Here is a 24,613-nt window from a genome sequence, read left to right as displayed (position 1 = left end):
AGCACATATGTGTGCGATCGCAATACAGTCTCACTTTGTGTATACTCTCTCTAAGCTTTTTATTCTCACAAAGCGCGAGAGTTGCGCTGTACTGGCATTCGTTTTCTCTCTTCGCTTTTAATTTTGTGTATGTATAATATATATATGTTTTTGTTTTGTTATATGATGTTGTGTGTTGTTTACATGTTGCCTTCGTCGCTGTTTGAACAATTTTAATCTCTGTGCTAACCTATTGTTAACGCCGATCAGAAATGAAATCAGTATTTTCTGTGACATCGAAGGAATAACAACTTCGATTTTCATATCGAATTCGAGCTTCCAGCTAAAGCAACAAAATAAAACGAGAACAAATATTTTTTTTTTATATTGCCAAAAGTAATTTCGTGCATTGTGAATTGGTTTTTTGCACGCTTTTAACTAATTCATTTTTCGCATTCTTTCTTTTCTCTAATTAAAAAATCAAACATTTTATTTATATATAAATTTTTTTCGGTTAAAGCTTACTAATCATTTAACGATCGTTTCGAGAGTAAATTTTTCTTATTTTGGTGTTCGATGTGTATAATCAAAGATGGATATATTATTATCACATTTATTTTGCATCAAATCCATAATGGTCAATTTTTCGGTTGTCTTTGTGCCGAAAGAAAAAAATGGCAATAATTAAGTGACTTGCTCGTTCGATAAAAACGAAAAATGAAAATAATGATGAGATGAAGAGATAAAAATCCATTTTTTGCGCAAAGTGTCAATAAAAAAATGGCTATGTTTCCAAAATATATTACGCAGATTGAATAACCGTCCTTTTTTAAATTCAATTTCAAGTACATCAACAGCAAGTGACAAAAAAGTTCGACTAAAAAGATTAATGATAAAAAAAAATCAAATGGTCTTACTCTAGATCTGCTAAATTGATAGAACATGCTTTTCGTCCATTAGATTGAAATCCATTTTAAACAGTTTTTTTATCGGTTTGGTGATAAGAATATATTAAAAATATTATTAGCTTGCTAACGGTTTATGAATACGTTTTTTTTTTCTCTGCTGATCGTGAACAGTTCGCTGTTAATTTCGTTTCAGTTGATCGCATGATTGAAATTTAAATATTTGTCTTTTACATTCCACATTTTTTTTCTTCTTCTACCCGCTGTGTCCATAGAACAGAGAGATTTTGGCATTTTAAGCGTCGCCACAATTAGTTCGTCTGTTTCTTTTTCTCTATCTCTTCCTTCGTTTTTTTTCGTACATTTATTTGGTAGCTTTTTACATGCGCCATATACGTTTTACATAAAATTAAGATTTAAAAAAAATATGGATCAATCGAGCGGGACAAATGAAATTAATTAAACAAAGGCTAAACTATCGGGAAGGAAAATGGAAGCCAAAAACTAAAGAACGATAAACAGTTGTGATTTCTGATTTTCTGCATACGCCACATTCGTCATCACACGAATTCATTTATTCCTGTTCTCATTCTCGTCGATATCAAACGACAAAATATCAGCTCCAGTTATTAAATACACCCGAAAAGATTTTTTTTTCTCTCACTTTATACTTTTTCATAATTCTTTTCTACATTGACTAATTCTTAAATTTTGTTGTACGCATATTTCGTTTACTACAGAAATAAAGAAGCCAACGACCAAAGTTCGAAAAATAACGCAAAACGGCACATTTTTTTTTTTGTAAAACAAATCAATGACGATAAATTCAGTGCAACTGATACAATTTTGTTTTTAATTAAAATTTGTTTTGTGTGTATCTTTTTCGTGCATCGAAAAAAAGGCGAGACATTTTTCTCTCTACAGCTGCTTCTATTCAAACGGTGAGTAAACTATATCGTTATTTATTTATATTTATATATATTTTTTTGTCACATGAATAAATTGCAATGGTTCGATAATGTGAGTAATAATTTTGATATCACAAGAATTTAATCTTAATCACAAAAAGATACGGGCACGCGTGAGAAATGACAAATCGATTGTTTGCATATTCCTTATCAGTTTGAACAGCAGCTGTTTTTTATCATTTGTATGAATCAAATGGGTTTTTTATAGTAAGTCATCGATCTTAAGTGCAATGTGAACAAATTCAATTCGATTTGCTGTGTTATGTGTCTCAAACTTGGTCTGCAACAAATTATTTCAATGAAATATATTGAATCATCGTTTGGGACATGGAAACCAAACGGTGCAACAATTCTGAAGAAAAAAATGAAAAAAAGTTCTGAAGAGAAATGAAAAAAATGAATCACATGCCATTTAAAATCGATAAAGATTGAATTGCTACGATATTTATAGGAACTTGACTTGATCGATTTGCGTATAAATACAATTTAGATAAAACTAATGAATTGCTCGGTACTTAGCATTTGAAATGAGTCAATAAAATTGCATAGTTTTTTTTTCTCCTTCAACTTATTGTTCCGGGTTCATTAAGAGACACTATTCAGTCGCCAGAAGAAAAAAAAGTCGATTGCAAACCACTTCTAATCATCTTGTTTCAATTTATGGGGTTCATAAATTGCAATCGTTAGATAAACGGTCGAAAAGAAAATAAGAAATAGCCTATTGTTTGAAATTTTCGCGCGTATTCCACTTGAATCAAAAGCCATTCGGACGGCACTTCGTGACGGCGTACGATGACGAAAACAACAGTAAATGCTAATTAATAGCAAAATAATGGGTTTGCACTAAATTGATGACAATAATTTCTAATAATCACATCATCGTCGCCGTTCATCGTTTGCATGACCAATTCTCGGCAATGATTAACATCATGAGTATGAACTGTTCCCAGTCGAAGACAACCTATAAATCTAACGATTCGTTACCAAACAGTACAATACTTTTGCGTAATTTTGTAGATTATTTTCTTCATTTAATCACAACAAAAAAAATAACGTGAAGTGGGCAAACTTTTTTCCTTCAGCTAAGAACATGTTATTTCCGTGAAATTTGTTGGCTTTGGGTGTGCGCTCGCTTGATTAACTGTGCTCCCACATCTTTAACGTATAACTGATGCATTGACTTTGGCTGGCAATTATTTTGCGATATTAGATCATCGCTAGACTTCGATTGAAATGTACGCGATGAATGCGCAACGATCAATTCGAGGCCTAGGGCAATCAATTGATTATTGTTTCTGATTTTCTTTTGTTTTGCGCCACTTAGAACAACAACCGTGATTTAACCTTGAATTAGGATTGAAAAATGTTTATTGCTTTTTTTGTGAAAATCACACAGCCAACAATGGCAAAAACATCAACAAAAGCGTACACACAGCGATTTTTTTATTTTGGACAATTTCGATAGAGAAAAACATAATTCGGAATAAGAAAATTTATGCAGAGATTATTGGCGACTAGCCATTGTGTGTGGTTTTTTCTTATTATTATTATTTGCACCTCATGCGGTGCGGTCTCGAATTTTCGCTGTCGATCGATTTGCCGACACAATAATTTCAAGACGGAAGCCAAGATCGATTTGGATAAATTTATGATGAACGAATGTGATGAAATAAATTAAGAAAATTAAATTCAGTAGACAGGCATTGGAATGTGATTGGGATTCGTTAAATTAAATATATCAACTGAAACGACCATAAAATACCATTAGCCAGTCATTTAAATCGAATGACATAATGAATTTGACAAATTTATAAAAATGCTCCCGTTTGTTTCGGTTCGTTTTGTATTCTTCTCCAGCTCTTGGGAAGCGCCAAAAATTAGATCATTCGATATTTTCAATTCACAATTCTATGTAATAAACAATGAAATTTAGTACCGTAACATTGACATTGTGAAGTGCACAGACGCCCAAATTTTATTTTATATAAGAGATTTTTGCATCGCGTGTGTTGATTTGATATGCATGACAAATAAGACTCGGTCACAATTTAAAATTGTCGAAAAAAAACAACAACATAACAGTTCTATTATAACATATAATTAATAGATCATAAAATGACATATACAGCGGCTTGTTATTTATTACAGTGCGTAATTAATGGGATTGTTATTCGGACACTGTTTCGTGTGAATTTCGATTCACTAGAAATGATTGTGATATCAATGTTTTTGTTCATTCTCTATGTAGATTCTTCCTGGGCCTGAAAGTTCATTAATAATGAACTCATTGGCTAAATTGCGCTCCAATAAACTTTGTTACATGTGGCTATTGCCTTCTAACTCCTTCCAAACAAATTCCAATGTAGTTTTTTTTGTTATTGTTTCGATGAACGGTTGGGGCATTTTATTGCTCTATTATGTCACATGTTGTTATTTATGGGCCACATTTGTGCGTCGACAATTTATGCCCATGTTAGAATTTTCGACATTCATTTAGAAGATGAGTTTCCGTACAATTGCTTTTTGTTTCTTTTTATTGATGGCCCATTCAAATGCAAATACATTAAAAAGTATTTGGAATCAAATGAATTTTTGGACAAAAAAAAACTAAGAGTTTCATTTCAAGAGTGTAATAACAAGGTCAAATCGAAAATCGTTTTCTTCAAAAATACTATCACATATCGCATTCTTTCTCTCATTCACTGAAATTCCAATCTTATCGCCGGAATGCTAATTCAATATTCTCGCTTTTTATAGAAATTTAAACGTTCTTTCCCATGCGGATAGATAAGCATTCCTAAAACTACGGTCTAAGTGCTTTCTAAGATAAGATAATACGTTTAAAGTGGGAAGTGATTTTGTTGTCAAGGATCACCATATAAAATAGGGTAGAGAAACTTTTGTTCTGCGAATTTTTCTAGGAACATCAAATTGATACCGCGGTCGATCTACAGAATATTTAGAAAAATCCACAAAAAAAAACATAAATATCATATAAATGCATCCTAATACTTCTTTCATTATCGAAATAAAAATGAATTATCTGATGAAATCAAAATGTTTCATTTTGCTTTCCATTTTTATCAAATTTTTGAATTTTGCGAATAGTGACGCCTCAAAGTGGTGGTCTCCAGAGGCTGTACAATTCAGTTTACATTTACACGATTGAACATATGCTCAACTCAAATTATAATGATTTAAACAAATGGACTTGAGTTTTCAAATGAAATTAGGAGCTTTATTTTAAGTGCCACCTTTTTTCGTACTATGTCAAGCCATCAAATTAATTCTTGTTCAAACTTTTTTTTTCCAGACCGATTAAAGTTGAAGTAAAGGGGGCCGATTGAATGAACCGTCTTTTTGTTCTTATTTCTTATTTTAATTAACTCCGTTCGTAAAAATTCGTTTATTTTTTGTATAAACTCCCAAGAGGTTTTATTTCAATGTTGATTCGAATTTGAATGCGTGCCACATTTGAAGTCCATGTAATCAATCAGTGTATGCGTTCTGCCCAATTTTGTTATATCCCGGACGATGATGGCTTGCACACCACATAGTCATTTCATGGAATTATAACAAACAATTACTTCAAATACTAATTTGATTCGCCACATACACCGGCACATGCTGGTCGAAATTAGCAAATACAATAGATTTTGTTGATCGCCGCTGGCTACTCTCTCAGTGATCGTCACGTTTTTATTTTTCGTGTGATGCGAAAATTCGGGTAATTTATCCAAAAACTAAAATAGCTTGACCAAAGAAGCAGGCATCGTATTCATTTCAGAGATACATATTCATTTGGCTTGTATCATTTGAGTGTTTTAAATTTATATTGAATGCGTACAAATCATTCCATAGTTATACCTTATACATACACATCCGAGCAGTTGGTATTTTGGAAAAGACGTATAAGTGAACGATTTATTGTTAGCCAAGCGTGAAAAAGGTCAGAGATTCTGATTCCGAATGAAGAATTTTGAGAGAAACGAGTCAAAGATGGTTAAAAATAAAACAAAATGACATATGAAATTTGAGTAATGGAAAACGGAATTTTATGGAAAAGGAAATTGTTGACATGCAAAAACCAAGAAGTGTATAAAGAGAGCAGTTTTTTTAATTCTTCTTCGCTTGGGAGGTCAATAAAATATCGAGATTTAGTGCTATAATGATTCATGCCAAAAAATTAAAATAAGCTAATTCGCTTGAAAAAACCGCACCAAGCATACGAAAGAGAGAATTGAGCTCAAATGACGGATGAAATGCACGTTCTCTGAATGTCGCTTTGCCCATGTCGATTTTTATCACAATATTTAACACCAACCATGATTTATTATTTGTTATTGTTGGTGTTGTGGTTGTTTCTTTTTGTCAAGCGTACAACACACACACACACACACCAATCCAAAAGTGTCAACAAAAAGAAAGCAAACGAATTAACAATACATTGGCCAAAAGCAGTCAAAGTTTTTGTTTTGGGTAAGAACAAAAATGAATTTGATCGCTATTTTCAAAAATGAACCGAGATCTTGATATACATTCACTCTGTACAAAGTGTTTTGCAATGAGGTGTGAAGAAAGCAAGAAACTCATTAAGTTTCGAAGAAATACACTTTTTATCCTGTACACCAAACGCGATCGACAATAAAATACGATGAAAAATGGTAAAAATATCATTTTTAATGTAAATGGGAATGATGGAGAAATGAGTTCATAATATATCATCTTGCCTTGTTGACAACTGAGAAAATGTCACGTTTATGTGAATGCGGTAAATTGTTTGCTGAACTGAACAACTCAGTGATCATTTTCACACCTTGTATTTGTTTTCTCACAAAATTTTGATTATATTTTTGTGATTATGAACCGTGAAAAATGCTTAACCATCAATCAGGTTGTGTTGGTATTTCACACATCGTCAAGCTCCAACAATCGACAATCTGATCGATACACTGCAAATTGGATGTTTGCAAGTAAATCTGTCGCATCATCTGTCAATTTTCACACTGGAGACGCGCAATTTCGATTAGATACCGGAATTATTTGGGTTAGCACATTATTTGTGCTCTTTTCAAACGTGTCCACGTTGATTTTGACACTGTGTCAAGGACGAAATGCAAAGCATCTGATCTCAAGGAGATTCTAAATTTCGCAACGTTTTTTTTGTTCAACGATTTTATTTCTCTAAACTTGGCACTTTCATGATTATATTGAAATGTGTTGCATTTTTTTTGTGCAAAAACTTGAAAGGATCGTAGTTTTTACGTGTGTCTTTCTTTGCTCTTTTCTTCTTTTTGTTCTAAAAAAAGAATATTTTTATGTTTATTCTTCAAAAGAAGAATACCGCTGTTTTACCAAAGTAAAGTCGTTCAAAAAATGACTCGTATCGTCTATATTGTGCTGATGTCAGACAATAAATATTAGCTGAGAAAGCGTATATGCATATGGTGTACAGGGAATGTATAGAGTACGATGTGCGCACGTGTGTCTATGTATCAGATGCAAATGGGTGTAGTGTAAATATACAAAATTGATTAAAAAAATTGGATTTGTGTGTCAAAAGGCGGTTCGCGCATCATTTGCACAAACAAAGTGCGAAACTGTATTATGTTTTTTTCTTCTTATTCTTTTTTCGTTTCATTCAAAAACACATTAGAATTGATATGCGCTTACCATTTACACTCAAGTGGCGCGTACATTCTATTGATCACAGAAAAAACCCAGAGTGCGGCGGTAGTTGACAAAGCGTGCGCGATTGCACACAAATTGATTTGATGGCATTAACCGCAAAACGGTATCATTCTTTCATTTAATCGAGAACTTATTTTGGAATTGAATTTCGTTGAAATTGAATGAAAAAAAGAATACTTATCACTTTCAATTCGATTCAATTATTTAACAAACAATTTCGAAAATTCATATAGAAGGAAAAAACAAAACAATTTTTGTGACGTTTTGTTTGTGATGAAATGACTTCATCATTCTTTATCAACACCATGCTACCGCGAATGCTGCACCGGTGAAAACAAGATTTATCTCTCTCCTTTGTGAGAATGAGTTCAAATGGAAGAAAAACAAAGTAATAAAAGTCAATCCAAAACATTAAAAAAATGAGCAGAGCTGGTTAGCTTTAAACATTAATGCGCATATTTATTGGACATTTATTGCAAATCTATGCATAAGTTACCAATTGTAATTATTATAGAATAATAATTTCTATGTATATCAATATGTGTTCGGCAAATTTCAGAAGAGTACATTTTTTCCACTTCAATACAAAATATTAATATAAACAATAATCAACAGAATCGAAGGAGAAGAAAAAAAATACTCCGTAAATGGAATTCGGTATTGAATATTTTCTCCTCTCACCATTCGAGTCTTATCGGTCTATAAATATAAAGTAAACATTAGTCAACGTAATTTCAATGTAATTTTAAACGGCGTCATTTGGTTTCACAACGATTTCAATTCGTTTCAATTAGACACATCTTTATCAACGATGATGATTTTTTTTTTTTGTTGTTGAGTGATTTCATTTGAAATGTTTCCATTCAACATTTATTCCTCTTGTGCTGGTTGTTATATTACAGATGCTGTTTGTCGTGTTCCGGGTGATGTTAGCATATAAATTGATTTTAGTGAAAATTAAATTGACCATATGGTTGATCGATAATCGGTCGACAAACGTATGACTCTAATCATCATCATCATCATCATCAACATCGTTGATAGAAGTGTTTCGATCACGATGAACGTAAATTTGAATTTTTATGCAATTTTTATGGAAACCAAAGCACAAAATCACGAATTCAACGGTTTTAAATCCAAAAAAAGTGAAAGAAGAAGGGGAAAAAACTTAAACGAACAAAGGACAATGTGTTGACCTTCTATTTGTTGTTGGAATTCTATCTCCTCCTACCTTTCCAGTGGTATTCCTTGCCAACAGGCGCAAAACAATGCATATTCTACCGAGTTTTTGTTTCGGTTGCCAATCTATATTGGATCGTTTACCATATTTAGCAATTGACTTTTATTTCTAATCGATTCACTCAACAAATACGTCGATTCATTTTGAGTGCATGCTTCGATATAAAAATCGAATTAAAAGCATTACAAATTTGGTATGTTAGATATTCCTTATTCCAATTGGTATGAAATACAATTAATCCATAACACCGTGATCACATGTGGAGCGTAAATTTAAAACATGCTAAGTGATGGGAGTGTGTATAAACGGTATACAATGGATCAATGTCTATTCGGATAGTTTAAATTGCTCGCGGAATAAACAAGTGGTCAAACATACTGACAACACTTTTGAATGCACACCGGAATTAGCCTGTGTTCCTCAGATCGAACGATCGAAATTGATGACGAGATAAATACATAAGACTGGTGTGAAAATGTGCGGAATCGATTTGATTCGCCAATTTGTGTCGATGGCAGTTGACGTCTCTCGTCAATCACAAAACACACAAACCGTTACTGTTACCGTCTGGTTTTCAAGTATTAATGCATTTTCAATTGAAATTACTTTGGCTATCGAAACTTATTGAATTGCTTCTGTTTTATTCGAGATGATCCGTGCAACTTTGGATATGTTATCTTAAAATGTACCGTGCAGTTGTTGTTGGTTTTTTTCGGCTATATTCAGCCGGCATATTGTTTTTAATGCATACATACAAAATGAATCATTTTAAGCGAGGGCTGTGTGTATTTGGCATTTCATGAACGCATTTTTCGCATATTTCTCTGCGATATCTTGACGCCGGAATTCAGTAACCCACTATCAACATTACGTAAACAATTAATGTATTTCATTGGAACGAAATTGTTTTCCATTTTAACTCGTTAAACGAACAAAAAAAGGGAATTCAATGAATTTTTTCTGGCACACATTGATTCATTGTTTATTTTTTCGCTCATTCATTTCCGACAGATAAATAACGTCTTTTTGTTCGTACAAATCAAGCTATTTACTTTAAATAATAAAAAAAATCAATTTTTTCCCCGACACATTCTTTTTCTGCTTCAATCGTTAACATTTAACACTTACTCAAAATGCCAATCAATGTTAATTTCTCTCTTTCTTTCTATCCCCCCCTCTCTCTCCCTCTCTCTCTCTCAATTTCTCACTCGTCCAAATTATCTGACAATTGAGTTTGCGCAAAAAAAAAATTCTACTAAAAACAATGACCCAACCAAGATGATGTCTGAAAGTCGGTCAGTTTAATTTCAATACAAATTGAAAAATACAGGAACATATCAATACATTTATGGTACAGACAAAGTGGTATTGGTTTCCTGATGAATGATCCATTTGCAATCATTTTGGTGAAATGCAAATTTTTTTTTATTATTCACAAACATCGCTTTTAAACGATCACTCGCTCACATCGAATTGGGTCATTGCAAATTCATTTTTTGTTTTTATAAAGATCATGCTCTACGAACCATGTCACTTCTTATTCTTGAAAAATAAATGATGATTTATCGATTTTTGATAGAATTGTCGTTTTTGAAAGTTCGCTCTGATGCAGTTGATGAGTAATACGAACATTGTCTGCATTCTTTTGTCATCCATTTGCGGTCAATCAATGTATCTTATATGATGTCATATTTTATTTTTATTTTGTTCCAACTTCTTTATTTGCCATGAAAAATACAATGTATAAACATTTGTATTTCACATTACCCGCAAAATTTCGAGTTGAATTTATGCCGAAAAACAAGACAAGCAGAGTGCCAAAATTCGATATACGTAATGTTTGTAATAAACAAAATCAAGCAAATTATTCTCGCTTCTCGAAAAACAGCCGAGAAAAAGAAAAGAAAGAAACACAAGCAAACGCAAAACATAAAAAACACACAAAGGTATTTTTAGTTAAAGTTATGCATTCATCAATAGAACACGCAGACAGATTGTCTATATTTATTTACGTGCAGATAAAAGTAGCCATTGAAATATCAACAACAAGCAGAAGGTTCCCGTTTTTAGCACATGTTTTGCATTAAGATGTTTCGGATTCTAAATTCAATTCGTCTATTAACATACAGCAAAATGATGAGCGCGATCACGGCATTTGTGCAGGTATGGTGTCTTAATAACCATCGAAAATATGCCAATTATTCTATGAAAATAGTTTTCAAATTGTCGGGTCGAAATAAATTCAAAATGCACGTCGCATCAGTATTGTCATTGAGAATACATGATATTTTTAAAACGATAAACAGTCAAACCTCCGGTCAGCTGATAGTGAATGAACCAGTCAAACGATCCACATATTCTCATAAAATGAATTTGATATAATTGACCTCATCGTCATATGACCATCCCAATTATATTTAAAATCCATTCATCATATTACGTGCGCCGATCATACACCAAATTAATTGTTCGGTACGCATTCAAAAGGGCGAAGAAGATACAAAAATTAATAATATGATATACATTTGTGAATGAACCGATAAAAAAGTGGCCGAAATAAGAAAGGAATTTCAATTCGATTAGAATCGTGCATGCCATTCAATGATCAATTTATTTCGTCTTATAATGTTTGGCGGAAAACAGCACCATACTGCCAATATCAATTGAACATTTATACATTCACTTCAGATTCGTCCACTTTTCAATTTAAAAAAAAAATAAAAAATAAAAAACGAAACATTTTTACCAACAATGTATTCTGTTGGGCAAGCACGGCAGCGAATCGAATATAGTAAATATACGTTGATTTATGATATTCATATATTTATCATATGTTAGACAGTCAAGGTCTTGCAACATTTTATTGATTAGAATACTTTTGTTTTTTTTGCTCGCTGTTGGATGGTTTCATGTCGCCTATTTGCAATTGAAGTAATTTTAGGTGTTTGATATACATAATATGACCTGAAAGACCATTTTAACACTAAGTGAATATAAACAATATGCAATTCAATATTGAATTTATTGAATTGATGTTACGGTGTACACTTGCCGACGTTTTCGAAATTTGAAATAAGAACCGATCGTTAACAAAGTATTTGTTTTGTTTTTCTCGGTTCTATTCGTCAATCTGGTTCATTTCAATTTGAATGTCTCATTCAATTTACATTTGCCGTTAATTAAACGTGTTGAAAGTATGCACGAACTTTATTATTAGAATTAATTGTTAGCTAGCCACATTTTTAATGTTTCAGAAATTCGAGACAGAGTGAAAAAAAGTGCACTTACACCATAACGAATTTCGTTAGAATTAACCCAGTTATAAGACTTTTTTCCCCCCTGTTAAACGAAATCTTGATTTTATTGATCAACATACAAAGAATAAAAATCGCACTTCGGTACCAAAACCATTTCTAATAATAAAAATTTCTTATTTTCAAAAATACAAACGATATTATGGTATGATGAATAGCTGATTTGTCGATAAATCGACCAGCGACCATTATTGGGTTTAAATCATGACAGAAAAACCGTCACCGACAACAATTCAAATTCGACGTGTGTTGTCTATTTCGTTGTGTACTATGTAGGTATCGAAAAAATTTGGTGAGTCAAGTTCAATTACTTGAACTTGACTCATCACTGAATTACAATGTTTGCTATTCTCATATCGAAAGAAAATAAAATCAGGTAAATTTTTCGTGATTTTGCTTTTACATTTTCATTCGTACTGACAAATTTGCGGTGGTAGACGAGCAACATTGATAATGAACTTTTGCTATTTCTTGCACTATATCTATTTTTGGATACACATTTTTAGCAATTTATAAACACTGAGTAATATCAATGATTACGAAAAATTCGCATGCACGATTGGAAGAGTCTATAGATTGTATGGAGTACCGTTATGTATATACGAGTGTTTTTTTCCCGAAATATTTCGATGTCAATGAATTCGCTGAATAGCTCCAAATTGTTCCTCAAGGTGAAAAATACGAATGCGATTGTTTTTGTTGACACTTGAAATTCCAACCTTATCTTATATATGTGTGTTTGGAATTTATTGCCATACATGGTTTGGGGTAGCTTTTAATCATTTAAATTGAATGGATTTTGTACCTTTCTCTGCCATGACCCATTTGAATGTTTTTTTTTTCATTCGAAAATTGATTCGAACAGTCAAAAAATAAATTGTACATAGTGTCATCATGTGTAAATGCGTAATGGACATTGCCACACCTTTTACGTCATTGTATAATATACGAAATGGAAGAAATGATGTGGTGTTTGAATTTGAATGAAGCAAACTCGGAGAGAGTACATACGAGCGAGAAAGAGAGAGCTCTTACAATTTGATTTTCGCATTGATGTTTTATTAATGATGTGTTTTGTGGTGTTATCACCTGCCAATAACACGGAAATATCAATATAATCATTCCATGTTATGCGCGATTGAAATGAGAGTCTTATTTTATTATTGTTATTAATCGCTCGCGGATTGAGATCGTCATGATGTTTTTTTAAAAAATTATTTAAATAAACATTTTAACAAATCCAATTGATAAATTTGCATACAAATGACTCATAATTTAAAAGACAACGGACACGAAATACAGAAGACCACCATTGAATTTAAATATTTATCCGTTTATTTCTGTGTTGTTGTTTTTTTTTTCTTCTGTCTTCATCTTGTTTTCCCAAAGACGATTATCGATTAAAAACTAAATAAATAGATGACTGCATTTATGATATCTCTCAAAATCATATTCATGTAGTCAGAAGAGAATAAGAATTCTTCATTGGATGGGATTGCATCATCGATATATAGCATGAGTTCATGGTGTTGTTGCTTTTTTTCATCCAACCGATGATGACGATGATTCGTCGTCGAATTCTAAAAAGGTTAAACGATATTTTTCAATGCAAAATTCGCCGTCGATCTTGTCGATCAATCAAAATCAAAATGAATAGAGAAAAAAAAAACAGCATATCCATGCTATTCCAATCTTCCAGGCATCGTGTCGCCTGTATGAAAATTCAAAAGATGCCAATGTTTGAAATGCAAATAAATAAATCGCCGTCGATGTTATTGATCGGTGCCCATTTTGCATATGTCGATCCAAAATTAGCATTAAATGTCAACGTCAATGCCTTCCGATTGGAATAAAATAAAATCAATGAATTTTGAAAAAAAGCATAATTGTGGGAATAGCTGAGTGGGACGCAGTCATAATATGTGTACGACTTTTAAATATATATGACGTAAATTGCACCAAAACGATTGCAAATGAATGCGCTTCACGTCGTCCGTCAAAGAGTGTCAAAGAATATAAAAAAAGCGTTGAAATTTACGATGAAAGCGAAACTCAAACTCTACTTGATCTTGACGGCACATTTCAACACAGCATATGTTTACCGATTCGAAATACAATAAGTTCAGACATTGGATGTCGAAAAGGGGAGTATTACATCAAATCGACAAAACTTGACATCAAGATGAGACTATTTAAATAGTTAATTTGAGGGGAGTATGATTTGAAACTCACGCTTTTTTTGTATTTTGGATAAGATATAACGATTTTACGTCTCATGCTATGAAAATAATTATCGGGATTTTACGTCGATGAGAAGAGATAACAATTGTTTTTTTTAATGAAACTAATCCATTTTATTTTATCAGTAACGTAAAAAATACAAAGCAAACGGTAGCAAAAAGATTTAGAGTGCGATTTATTTTTAAACACAGTTAAGCCATTGATTTAAATGGTTTACATTTATATTTTATCAACGGAAGTTTCCGTGGGTTCCGTATCGCCCAATGAATCTTACTCTCGTTACAAATCATCGACAAATTCAATACTGAAAACCATACAATGCTGTACCTATTTTCCCTCTCTCTCTCTCTCTCACCTCCTCTGATCGAGAAGTGTACGCATACCAAAACCATTAATTATATTTGTGTGTGACTAATTGAGGTGTGATGACGAATGTAAGATCTATCTGCATTATTTTGTAATCAAAACGTGCAAGCAATGTATCAAATATCATGCGCGATGAATTTTAATCAATACATTTACCTGATATCCATCCCAATCATATGCCTCTTTGAATAGTGATTCGATGTAACGAACGATAAAGTAGCACTAGCAAAGCGTTGCGATTTATAATTTATATAAATTCATTTATAATTGCAACAATATTATAATGCAGTGTACGCTCGCTCACAATGGAGCTGTCGCAATAAACTCGTGAATGAATCAAAGTGCTCGGTTTCCAATGTAAATTCAAAGTGCTCTTGTTTTCTGCACAGTGAGTGTCAATATGCGTGTCAATGTGAGCTTTTTGTTTTTTTGCTATGCTCAATGGCATAGTTTCTCTGTCTAAACGAACCACTGTCATATCAACCAAACCAAATTGAATTGTATCCGTTTCTCTTTGCATTTGCATACGGTGTGTTATAACTTGCAATTTTGATATATTTCTTCGCATTGTTTCTTCGTTTTGTTTTCAAACCGATGCACATGGCCAATCAATTTATTGACTCGATCTCGACAATTTACGAGCAGATGATTAAATAATCAAGTAAAAAAAAGATTTAACCAAGTTGTTGTTTTTCATTCCGTGCAAATGAGGTACTCAATTGCTATTACAAGTTTGTTCAAATCGAGCGGAATCGGTTTGAACAAAGAGCTTGGCCGTCACCGTCAATGCTCATACTATTAAAATTAATTTAAATTTATTTCTAATAAATTCTATTTTTGATTTTGCTTATGAGAACATTTTTGTTTTGAGAACAAAAAACTGCCGTCTGGCATATGTGTGTGTGTTTGTTCCTTTTATTCCAATCAGTGCACCGCAATCGGTGTGTGTGTGTGTGTGTGTGTGTTTGAAACGGTTTTATTTGTGCTGCAAATAAAAAGAACAAAAGTTTATTCCGATTCCGATGGAATGCACATTTGAAGTGCAAATTTTTTCCTTTGATTTATTGCCAAACACACAGACAAAATTCAATTTATCTGTTTAAACCAAACAAACGTTTTAATTGCCTGCCATTTAGCATCAATCAGTGTGTCCCCAAAGGAACCGTATTGGACATGAAAAATTATGCTTTATATTCACGCACAATAAACAAACGCTATTATCATTCGGTGTTTTTTTTAGCTCCAGCTCATTTTTCATCTCGAAAATGACAATTTATAAATGGGCATGTATAAATTGTAAACCATTAAAATATTATTTATGTCACCTACTAACATTTTAGTGCACGATCCGAATCTACTGTGTATGGATACACGATTATAGATTTGCAATGTAAACAATCACGACGGTGCTTTGAAATTGAATGAAAAGAACAAAATTGTGTGTGTATGCATTTTGAATTGCAAGTTAGCAGAATTGAATAGTAAAATTCATTAACACACGAAAAGAGAAAGAGAGAGAGGGAGAGAGAGAGGGAGAGAGTAAAGGTATGCCGCCTACGAACATTTCAACTATAAGTGTGAATTAAAATGTGCACGATTCAAATTCAATTATCCCAAAAACCATTGAAAGTGTGCTGCAAGACATACAAATTCTAAATCAATCATAAACCAATACGCTATAAGCCAAAAATAAATTGCTAAACCAATTGCCGCCCGGAGTGAAATGAGACGCGCGCATGATCGTCTGCATTGATAACAAAAATTGAAAATGTTGAATGGCTTTCAATCCAATTTCGTTCGATGTGAGCAAATATTTCACTCGATTTAGCGTGTATGTGCACGTCTTATCAAGTTGCCTCAAAGATATCACTTTCCCGTTGCATGTCTCTGTATACGTATCAATCTTGAGGGCCTACGATTTTAAATCGTCGTGTTATATACACAAAAACGCTTTTAATGAATAAATGCTCAAAACCATGACACAAATCTATTGTATTGAGAAGTAATATTTACCGTTTTTTTTATGTCATCTGTTTAGTTGTTTATTGTACCGGCACAATATTTACACAATTTTCATGCGATAAACAAATGTGGACAGAAATTGCGATTGTAACAGCACCACAATGATATAAATAATCAAATGATCCATTAGATGAATGCAATTCGTTTGACTCGATGACTTCATTTCTTTTATAATGTATCATCATAAAAACGTTTAATTATGTGTTGCTTCCTCTCACTCTGTACGTGTCCCTCAGAGAAATAAACAATTGGCGGCTCTTTGGGCGTCATAAGCAAGCGATTCAACACGATCAGCCGTCATTTAACCACAATGTCAATGTGGAGTACTGAAAATGCATACTTTTTTTATTCTGAAATGCACAAACTTTTATCGCAAACCAAATCCGAACACAAGGCTTTTCATTGTACAAATTACCAAGCAACAAAAATGCACTAGAACATTTTAAAATTAAACAAAAAAATGTGAGAAAATACAAAAAAAAAAAGGCCGAACAACTGTGGCATTGATCTTCAAAGTCAAGAATCATGTTGTTTTGAAACAAAAAAAAATTCCGCCAATTTGCATATGGTCATAGAAAATATAATGTGGACCACATTCCGATCGCTTCATCGAATTGCATTACGAATTGGAAATTGTTTCTTGCTTACGTCAAAGAGCGCGTGAAATTCGGCGGAACATTCATAACAATTTTTTTCTTTCAAGAATTTCAACAACAAAATATTGAATCATTCGAAAATAAAAACCATTTTTCATCAACAAGCAGCACTTTTTATTTGAATTTTAATGACCACACAGAGATGGATTTCACCGAAAATGAACAAGTTAGCTAATTAGCTGAAAATTCAGTTACTAAAAAAATTCCAACAAATACTAAAACAACATTATCTGAATTAGGCGAATTGTACGTTTTATATTATTTTATAATTGAATCTTTGGTAAATCGATTTTTCACCACTTTGCCTTATCATAATTCAAACATGTAGAAGAAATTACGTAATTGTTGTAGTTTCACTAGAGAATCAGATTTCTTGCGAACACATGAACTTGAAATTAAATTCAAATGATTATCATTCAGTCTATTTACGTTACTTTCGAAATTGATTTTTTCGTGTCACTTCGAATTTTCACCACTTACACATTCTTGTAGAATCATACACAAGCTTATGGAAGTGGAAGAAAGTCAAAGTGACCACTAGGACCTGCTGCCGTTTCTTTTTGTTGAAGAAAAAAACGAACGATTAAACAATTTTTCTAAATTAGAAAAGAGAGACACTTTTTTTTACTCAATTATTTTCATATTTGGATGAAATGTATTGTTCGAGTTGAATTGTAATGTGCTTCAAAGCCCATTTCATCTGCGATGGATGTGGTAGCCAATATTACGGCGTGAATCTCACCCGAGGCGGAAGATTCACGTATTAATATTGACTGTCACAACCACGGCAGATGTAAGCGGCTTTGAAGCACATCTGATTGCAATAACTTTTCCTTCAAAAATCAACCGACTTTACTGATGACTGAAGACAAAATGATCCAAAATTCAAGAAAATTTATAACTTTTTTATCGCTAAATTAATATCACAGTGCTGAACAATCATGCATCATCATAATATAAACATCAAAAAGAAGAAAATATACTAAAAATGCTGATTTCGATAAATCAGTTCGATTACTGAAAAGTAAATAATAAGTTTACTTATGTCTACAATATTCATGATGATTCATGACCTTTGCATGTGCAAAATCTTCACAATAATGCCTGCCGATTATCTCACAAATTTGATGATTTTTTTGTTTACACATAAATATGAATCGAGCGTTGATTGCTTCCAAGCCATATCAAATATGCGTCATTAAAATTTGAAATGTTTACCAATTTTGCAAACTGATTGAGACATATATTTTTTTTAATCAAAACAAACATCGTCGTGTTGAATTTTGAAAAATATTGTTTTTTGTTTGTTTGTTTATGAGCTTGTATGATATCGGAATGATATGTTAAAGAAAGGGCGAAATGTGGTGAGTTCTCATAAAGAATTAACAGGTTGATTCAACGATCACTTTTCAGACTACTGTACAGTTAAAATATGTTGGCGTTACGATTTGACAGCAAATTGTATAGTCTGTTCTCACGCATCGTTTATCTTCTGTTGGTGATTTATAAAATGTGTTGTGGCTTATTATACTTTAGATGGCTGTTGAATTGTAAATCAAAGAAGTAGCAGTGTGGGAGCTACGTGCTGCGCACGAATCGCCAAAAAGGAAGTCATTTGCGATGAATTAAAAGAATTATATATTATTGAATACATACTTAAGCTATTGATTTTGACTATTTTTTTTTTGTGAAATTGGAATTTTGATCATATTTGGTTGGAATATTTTAAGCTCACAATGGAATCAACAGCAGTAGTTTATAAAGTAAAATAGCAAATGAACTGACATGAAATGAACAGACGAAAAATGATAAACATTTGCTAAATATATATCCGGGATTTCGAGGGAATATAAGTAAGTTTCAATTTCTGGGCAAAAGATGCGATGGTCGGTTGAAAATGATGGTGAACATTTTAGTGCAAAGAACTTCTCACTTTCAAGCAATTCAATTCTACTTCATGCAGTCGTCCGATTTACGAAAAACTGTTTGACCGAAAATGAAGACCTCGGGCAGTGCTCCAAAGATATTTTATCTGATTGTGATCAGTTTCAAAAAATATATTGAAGGTGAATTAACTCTCTTCGCTCAATGGTCGTACTGAATATTAGTCGATTTAACAAACAAACACCGAATTAAGACTGTGTCATTTATTCCGGTCACGCACACTTTTATGTAAACATTTTGTTAATTCATTTACAATGTTGCATCGTAATTAGTTACTCAACGAAATTTCATAAATTTCGAATTCAACGTCGAATTGTAATTTTTCTGCAAAATGGATATTCTTCATATCTTTATTTGAACAACAATGTCGAATTTCCAATTATTCACGTAGATGTAGTTGTGTTGGAGTGATTTTTGCGTGGGATTTTCGATACGATTTTCACACTTTGTTTTGTTATAAATCACAATTATGGCATATTTGCACGATTTATTCAAAACAAATTATCCTTGCGTGATATTTGATCAGAATCATTGATTAAACTAAAATAGTAATTGATTCTATCAATTTGTCGATCATCATTCGATTATATAAATAAAAATCATTGTGTATATATTTGTTCATTCACAGATTCGATTCGATAAGGAGCGAAACATAAGAATAACCGAATAGACAATGGATTGGTTTCGAAAGTTAAACATTTTATTGGGTATCAGCGTATTGCTATTGGGTGTTATTTTAAATGCAAATGGTCAATTAGGTGAATTCGAAGGTATACCATTTTGTGAAACACGACCAGGAGGATGCTGTAAAGATCGTACCGATTCATGTGCTGTTCCAATTTCAAGTAAGTCAAATGAAAATAAGAATAATGCATGACTTGCAAATGTGATTGTTGATCGTGAATGGTGCGGTGATGTTGTGTGAAATAATGACGTTAAATAAACGAATTGTCATTTTCCAGCTACACTTTGTTATTGTGATGAATTTTGTGGTTCGTTCAGCAATGATAAAAGTAATCGCTGGCCAAATGGCGATTGTTGTCCCGATTACGAGTCATTTTGCTTGGGAATTTATCCACCACAAAACATTACAGAAGTTGAATGCATGCATAAAGGACAGTATTTTGGACCATCTAATCCAATTCGCGACAATTGTAATTTATGGTGAGTGTTTCAATTGATATGGACAAAGATAATTTTATCACCTTGTCTGAACTTACATTTCGTTCTTTCTCTATCACTCTTTCTCTCTTTCGACATTGCATAGCTCTTGCCAAAAAAGTGGGCACACAGGTAAATATGACATTGCAGTTGAATGAAAATACATACAAAAATGGAATCGACTAAATTTGATGAAAATATTTTTCATTTTTTCTGATGCATTATGACCACAGTATGCGAACAGAATCTATGTTTAATCGACGACAGTTTGATTAATAATGTAAATTCAATAACACGAACATTGGGCTGGACTGCAACAAATTATACCGAATTCTGGGGCCGAAAGTATGACGAAGGCTTGGAATTGCGTTTAGGCACAAAAGAACCAACATACAAAGTCAAAGCAATGACCAAATTAACAAACAAACCTGAATCATTGCCACGTAATTTCAATGCAGTTGAGGATGAACGTTGGTCTAGTTACATATCGCCAATCCAAGACCAGGGTTGGTGCGGTGCATCATGGGCAATATCAACGGCATCGGTTGCATCAGACCGATTTGGTATTCAAACAAAAGGTAAAGAATCGGTTGAATTGTCACCGCAACAATTGTTGTCTTGCGTACGAAAACAATCGGGTTGTAATGGCGGCCATTTAGATTGGGCATGGAATTACATTCGTAAAATTGGGTAAACAACAATGTGGAATTTCATTCACTAAATAAATTGGAAGAACTTATTTGGACATTATTTTTTTCCCAGTCTTGTCGATGAAGATTGTTTCCCATATGCTGGCAAACCAAGCCATTGCAAAGTGAAACGAACAGACACTTTATCATCAGCTGGTTGTCAATTGCCGACGAAAGTGCCACGTGATCATTTGTACCGTGTTGGACCAGCATATTCATTGAATAACGAAAGCGATATCATGACTGAAATTCAAGAAAGTGGTCCCGTCCAAGGTGAATTTCAATCAAATGCACCGAAGAAACTTCAATTCTCCTAACATTTGATAATGTTTTCTTTCATAACTAGCCACAATGCGTGTGTACCGTGACTTCTTTGCTTACCGCGGTGGAATTTATCGTCGTTCAGCTGCCAGTCGGGACGAAAAAGGTGGATTCCATTCGGTGCGTTTGCTTGGTTGGGGTGAAGAACGAACCGGCTATGAAACTACGAAATTCTGGGTGAGAAACTACAGCCAACGAATTGATAATCAAAAAAAAAATCAATAACTTTTTTTTGAAATCATTTCAGATTGCTGCCAATTCTTGGGGATCATGGTGGGGAGAAAATGGATATTTCCGCATCTTACGCGGTGTAAACGAATGTGAAATCGAAAGTTATGTATTGGCCACATGGCCACATGCTCATCTTCGACCGAAAAAATTTAAACAATCGCTAAAAACGTCACCGAACCGACGACCATTCAGTCGACCATTCTACTAAATGCGGCAAACATCAAAACTCAGTTAATGAATGGCATTCAATCAGTTTTTATTTTTTTTAAGTTTGTTAAATGTTAGTAATAAAATTTGTGCTCAATTTTTTTTTGCCTGGACCAGCTTCAATTACATAAAGTGCACAAACGATCTATCGAAGAGAGACAATCGAACATCCAAATTCAGAAAATTACGTTAATTTCATGTTAGTTCCAACCATTGAAATGCTGTTCAAGACACACACACACTTGTGTGTGTGCCGATGTGCGCTTTTTTTTATTCATAAATGCGAATTTATTTAGTTCCAGCCGCAATGTGAAATATATCGATAAAATGGTATTGTTTTCATGTAATTAGAATTTAGGAGATTGCCAACAGCAATGAATCATACACATATGTATCTCACCATAATCCTTAGCTAACGTTTAAAATTTTGAATTTAGATAGAGAGCCAATACTGCCAATAAATAAAAAGAACTAAAACATTTTGTACAAAAAAAAAACATCTTTCTATCATAATATGGACACATCTGTGAATGTACTTAAATTCGATTGAGGAAATCGTAAATTTTAGAGTTGTCAACCAATACAAACCAACAAAACAAAATGTCTCTACCAGAATTGAATGACGATTTTTGAGCCCAGTTTAGATAAATCTCAAACTCGTACCCTTTTTGTAAACTAATCGAATGTTTATATGAAGACGAGAAGTAACATTTATATTGATCAACGAAATGTCAACTCTTTTCGGTCGATCCATTTTACCTGAAACAATATATTAGTAAATATAGAGAAAAACCTATTTTATTTGTTTATCAACCAACTCTGTTGAATTTATGATTATTACTAAGATCATTCTGAAAAATTGATAAATATCAAATGTTGTTTGCCTTTGAAATAAAGGGGAAAAAAAACGATTTTTCCCTCACATAATAATAATGTATCGAATCGAAGAATGAGAACATTGAATGGTCAATATTAAATTTGAAAACGAGTTCATCGCGAAATTATCAAGATATTTTTTGCTCTGACATAAATAAGACAAAATTACTACCTTGAAATCGAAGACGAGCGTGCGGTGCAGATGGAACGCTCGAAGCGAATTTCAAATTCAAACACAACGATTTGCAATGTTGTGAACTATCTAAAATCGCTTTGTTATCGCATTTCATCATTTCGAAAAACCAGTAACTTCGTCTTAAATCTGATTAGAAAGTTCTTTTTGTACTTTAATGAAGTAGAAATCAAAAATTGCGCCATCGGGTGTTAATGTGCGTGATTTTTGTTTCGAAGCCGCTCATATTTGAATCGAATGAGAAAAAATCAGTGAAATTAATGGCGGTATTTGATTTTGGTTTACGAATTCGTTTCTTTTTTATATTACAAAATGAACATGTTGATCAGCAAAAGTCATAAATTTTGGTGAAATATATAGCTTTGCATAAAATCGGTTTTTTTTAAGTCATTGTGCTTCAGTTTACTTTTTATCGCCTGTATTTAGACTACATCACTGTAAATATATCGATGCCATGATGACGCAAAATGCAATAAACAACAGTCATATCGCAGACATACAATCAAACCCACTTTATTCAAGCTCCAAACCTATGATTTACTCCAAATGATCTGCACACTTAATTACATATCAATAAATCAAATAATCAGAGCTTTATTTACTGTACGCCAATTCGAAACGATACAACGGCACGAGAATTTGCGGTAAAAGAACTGTGGCGTCAGATCGATCTCTCTGTGATATCTATATCATTTATCGCTTTGCTCACCAGTTTGTTTTATTTTGTTTTCAACTTAAATTACTAGACTCACACATTATTTTATTGCTTTTGATCCATTTTTTTTTCGTAATAAATATAAGCATCGGATTGAAAGATTGTGGGAAAATCCAAAAAATAAAATATAAATTCATGCGATGATTGATGTTTTCAACTAAATCAAATTGCTTACTCTTTTCATTCGACTATTCGACTGATAAAGAAATTTTCGATTGCTTGCAAAATGATGACGAATTTTAAAATTCTCTAGTTTTAAGCATACTACAAGCGAACGCTTGGCGCCATCAGCTTCATATCAGCTTGTGCAAAGTTTTATTTGATCCTGTGACTCATATTAGAACAAAGTATTATTCCATATTGTACGTTAATCAGTTGATTAGATTAAAATTGACTTGGCAAATGTTTAATATTGTGCAACTTCCGATTCAAATAAAAACAATTGTTCACCTTTGATTTAATTGTATTTTTAGTTGTGAATCATAGCATTTGTTCATAATTGAAAGATGAGAATCAAAGTCGAATATGTTTTTGAAGCTTTTGTAAGTACATGATATTGACTTACAAATAAATATATGTTTTATTGTCCAAAAATGCGTTATGACGAAGCCGAAAAAAGAAATCATTGCCAGCTGAAAATCTGATTATTGGTCAATTGTTCAAGGAGCGGCAAACGGGATGATCGTATAAATAATGCTCAACATCGTTGGTGCAGAATGCTTTTGTCCGAAATATTCACCGCGGTCACTTAAGTAGTATTCAATGATTTCGTCGATGGATCGATAGTTAATTTGAATATTTCTGATGGTGATTCTGTATTTGACATTTTGATTCAAGATTTTTGACTCATAACAAATGACGAATATAAACACAATCGCTAAAATTGAATCAGAA

The 24,613-nt window shown here is 32.8% G+C and overlaps 1 protein-coding gene across 1 annotated transcript; it reads left to right on the top strand.

Moving 5' to 3' along the window:
• Positions 1-246: 246 nt before the first annotated feature.
• LOC116352388 (uncharacterized peptidase C1-like protein F26E4.3) lies at positions 247-24,169 on the top strand. Its single transcript, XM_031784939.1, has 9 exons — positions 247-375; positions 1,625-1,825; positions 19,955-20,171; positions 20,289-20,490; positions 20,594-20,619; positions 20,721-21,177; positions 21,250-21,449; positions 21,523-21,674; positions 21,745-24,169. The coding sequence occupies exons 3-9, from the start codon at positions 20,000-20,002 to the stop codon at positions 21,934-21,936; spliced, it is 1,401 nt and encodes a 466-aa protein (XP_031640799.1). The 5' UTR covers positions 247-375; positions 1,625-1,825; positions 19,955-19,999; the 3' UTR covers positions 21,937-24,169.
• Positions 24,170-24,613: the final 444 nt, after the last annotated feature.

The sequence above is a fragment of the Contarinia nasturtii genome, unplaced genomic scaffold (assembly GCF_009176525.2).
Source record: "Contarinia nasturtii isolate CC-2019 unplaced genomic scaffold, AAFC_CNas_1.1 Cnas_scaffold_187, whole genome shotgun sequence".
NCBI classification, from domain to species: domain Eukaryota; kingdom Metazoa; phylum Arthropoda; class Insecta; order Diptera; family Cecidomyiidae; genus Contarinia; species Contarinia nasturtii.
Note: the sequence above shows the minus strand (reverse complement) of the source record. Positions and strands in the feature narration are given on the sequence as shown.

Coding starts and splice junctions, on each gene's coding strand:
- LOC116352388 (XM_031784939.1), top strand. CDS start 20,000: ATGGATTGGTTTCGAAAGTTAAACATTTTATTGGGTATCAGCGTATTG. Junction 21,178..21,249: donor AATTACATTCGTAAAATTGG/GTAAACAACAAT, acceptor TTTTTTTCCCAG/TCTTGTCGATGAAGATTGTT. Junction 21,675..21,744: donor ATGAAACTACGAAATTCTGG/GTGAGAAACTAC, acceptor AAATCATTTCAG/ATTGCTGCCAATTCTTGGGG.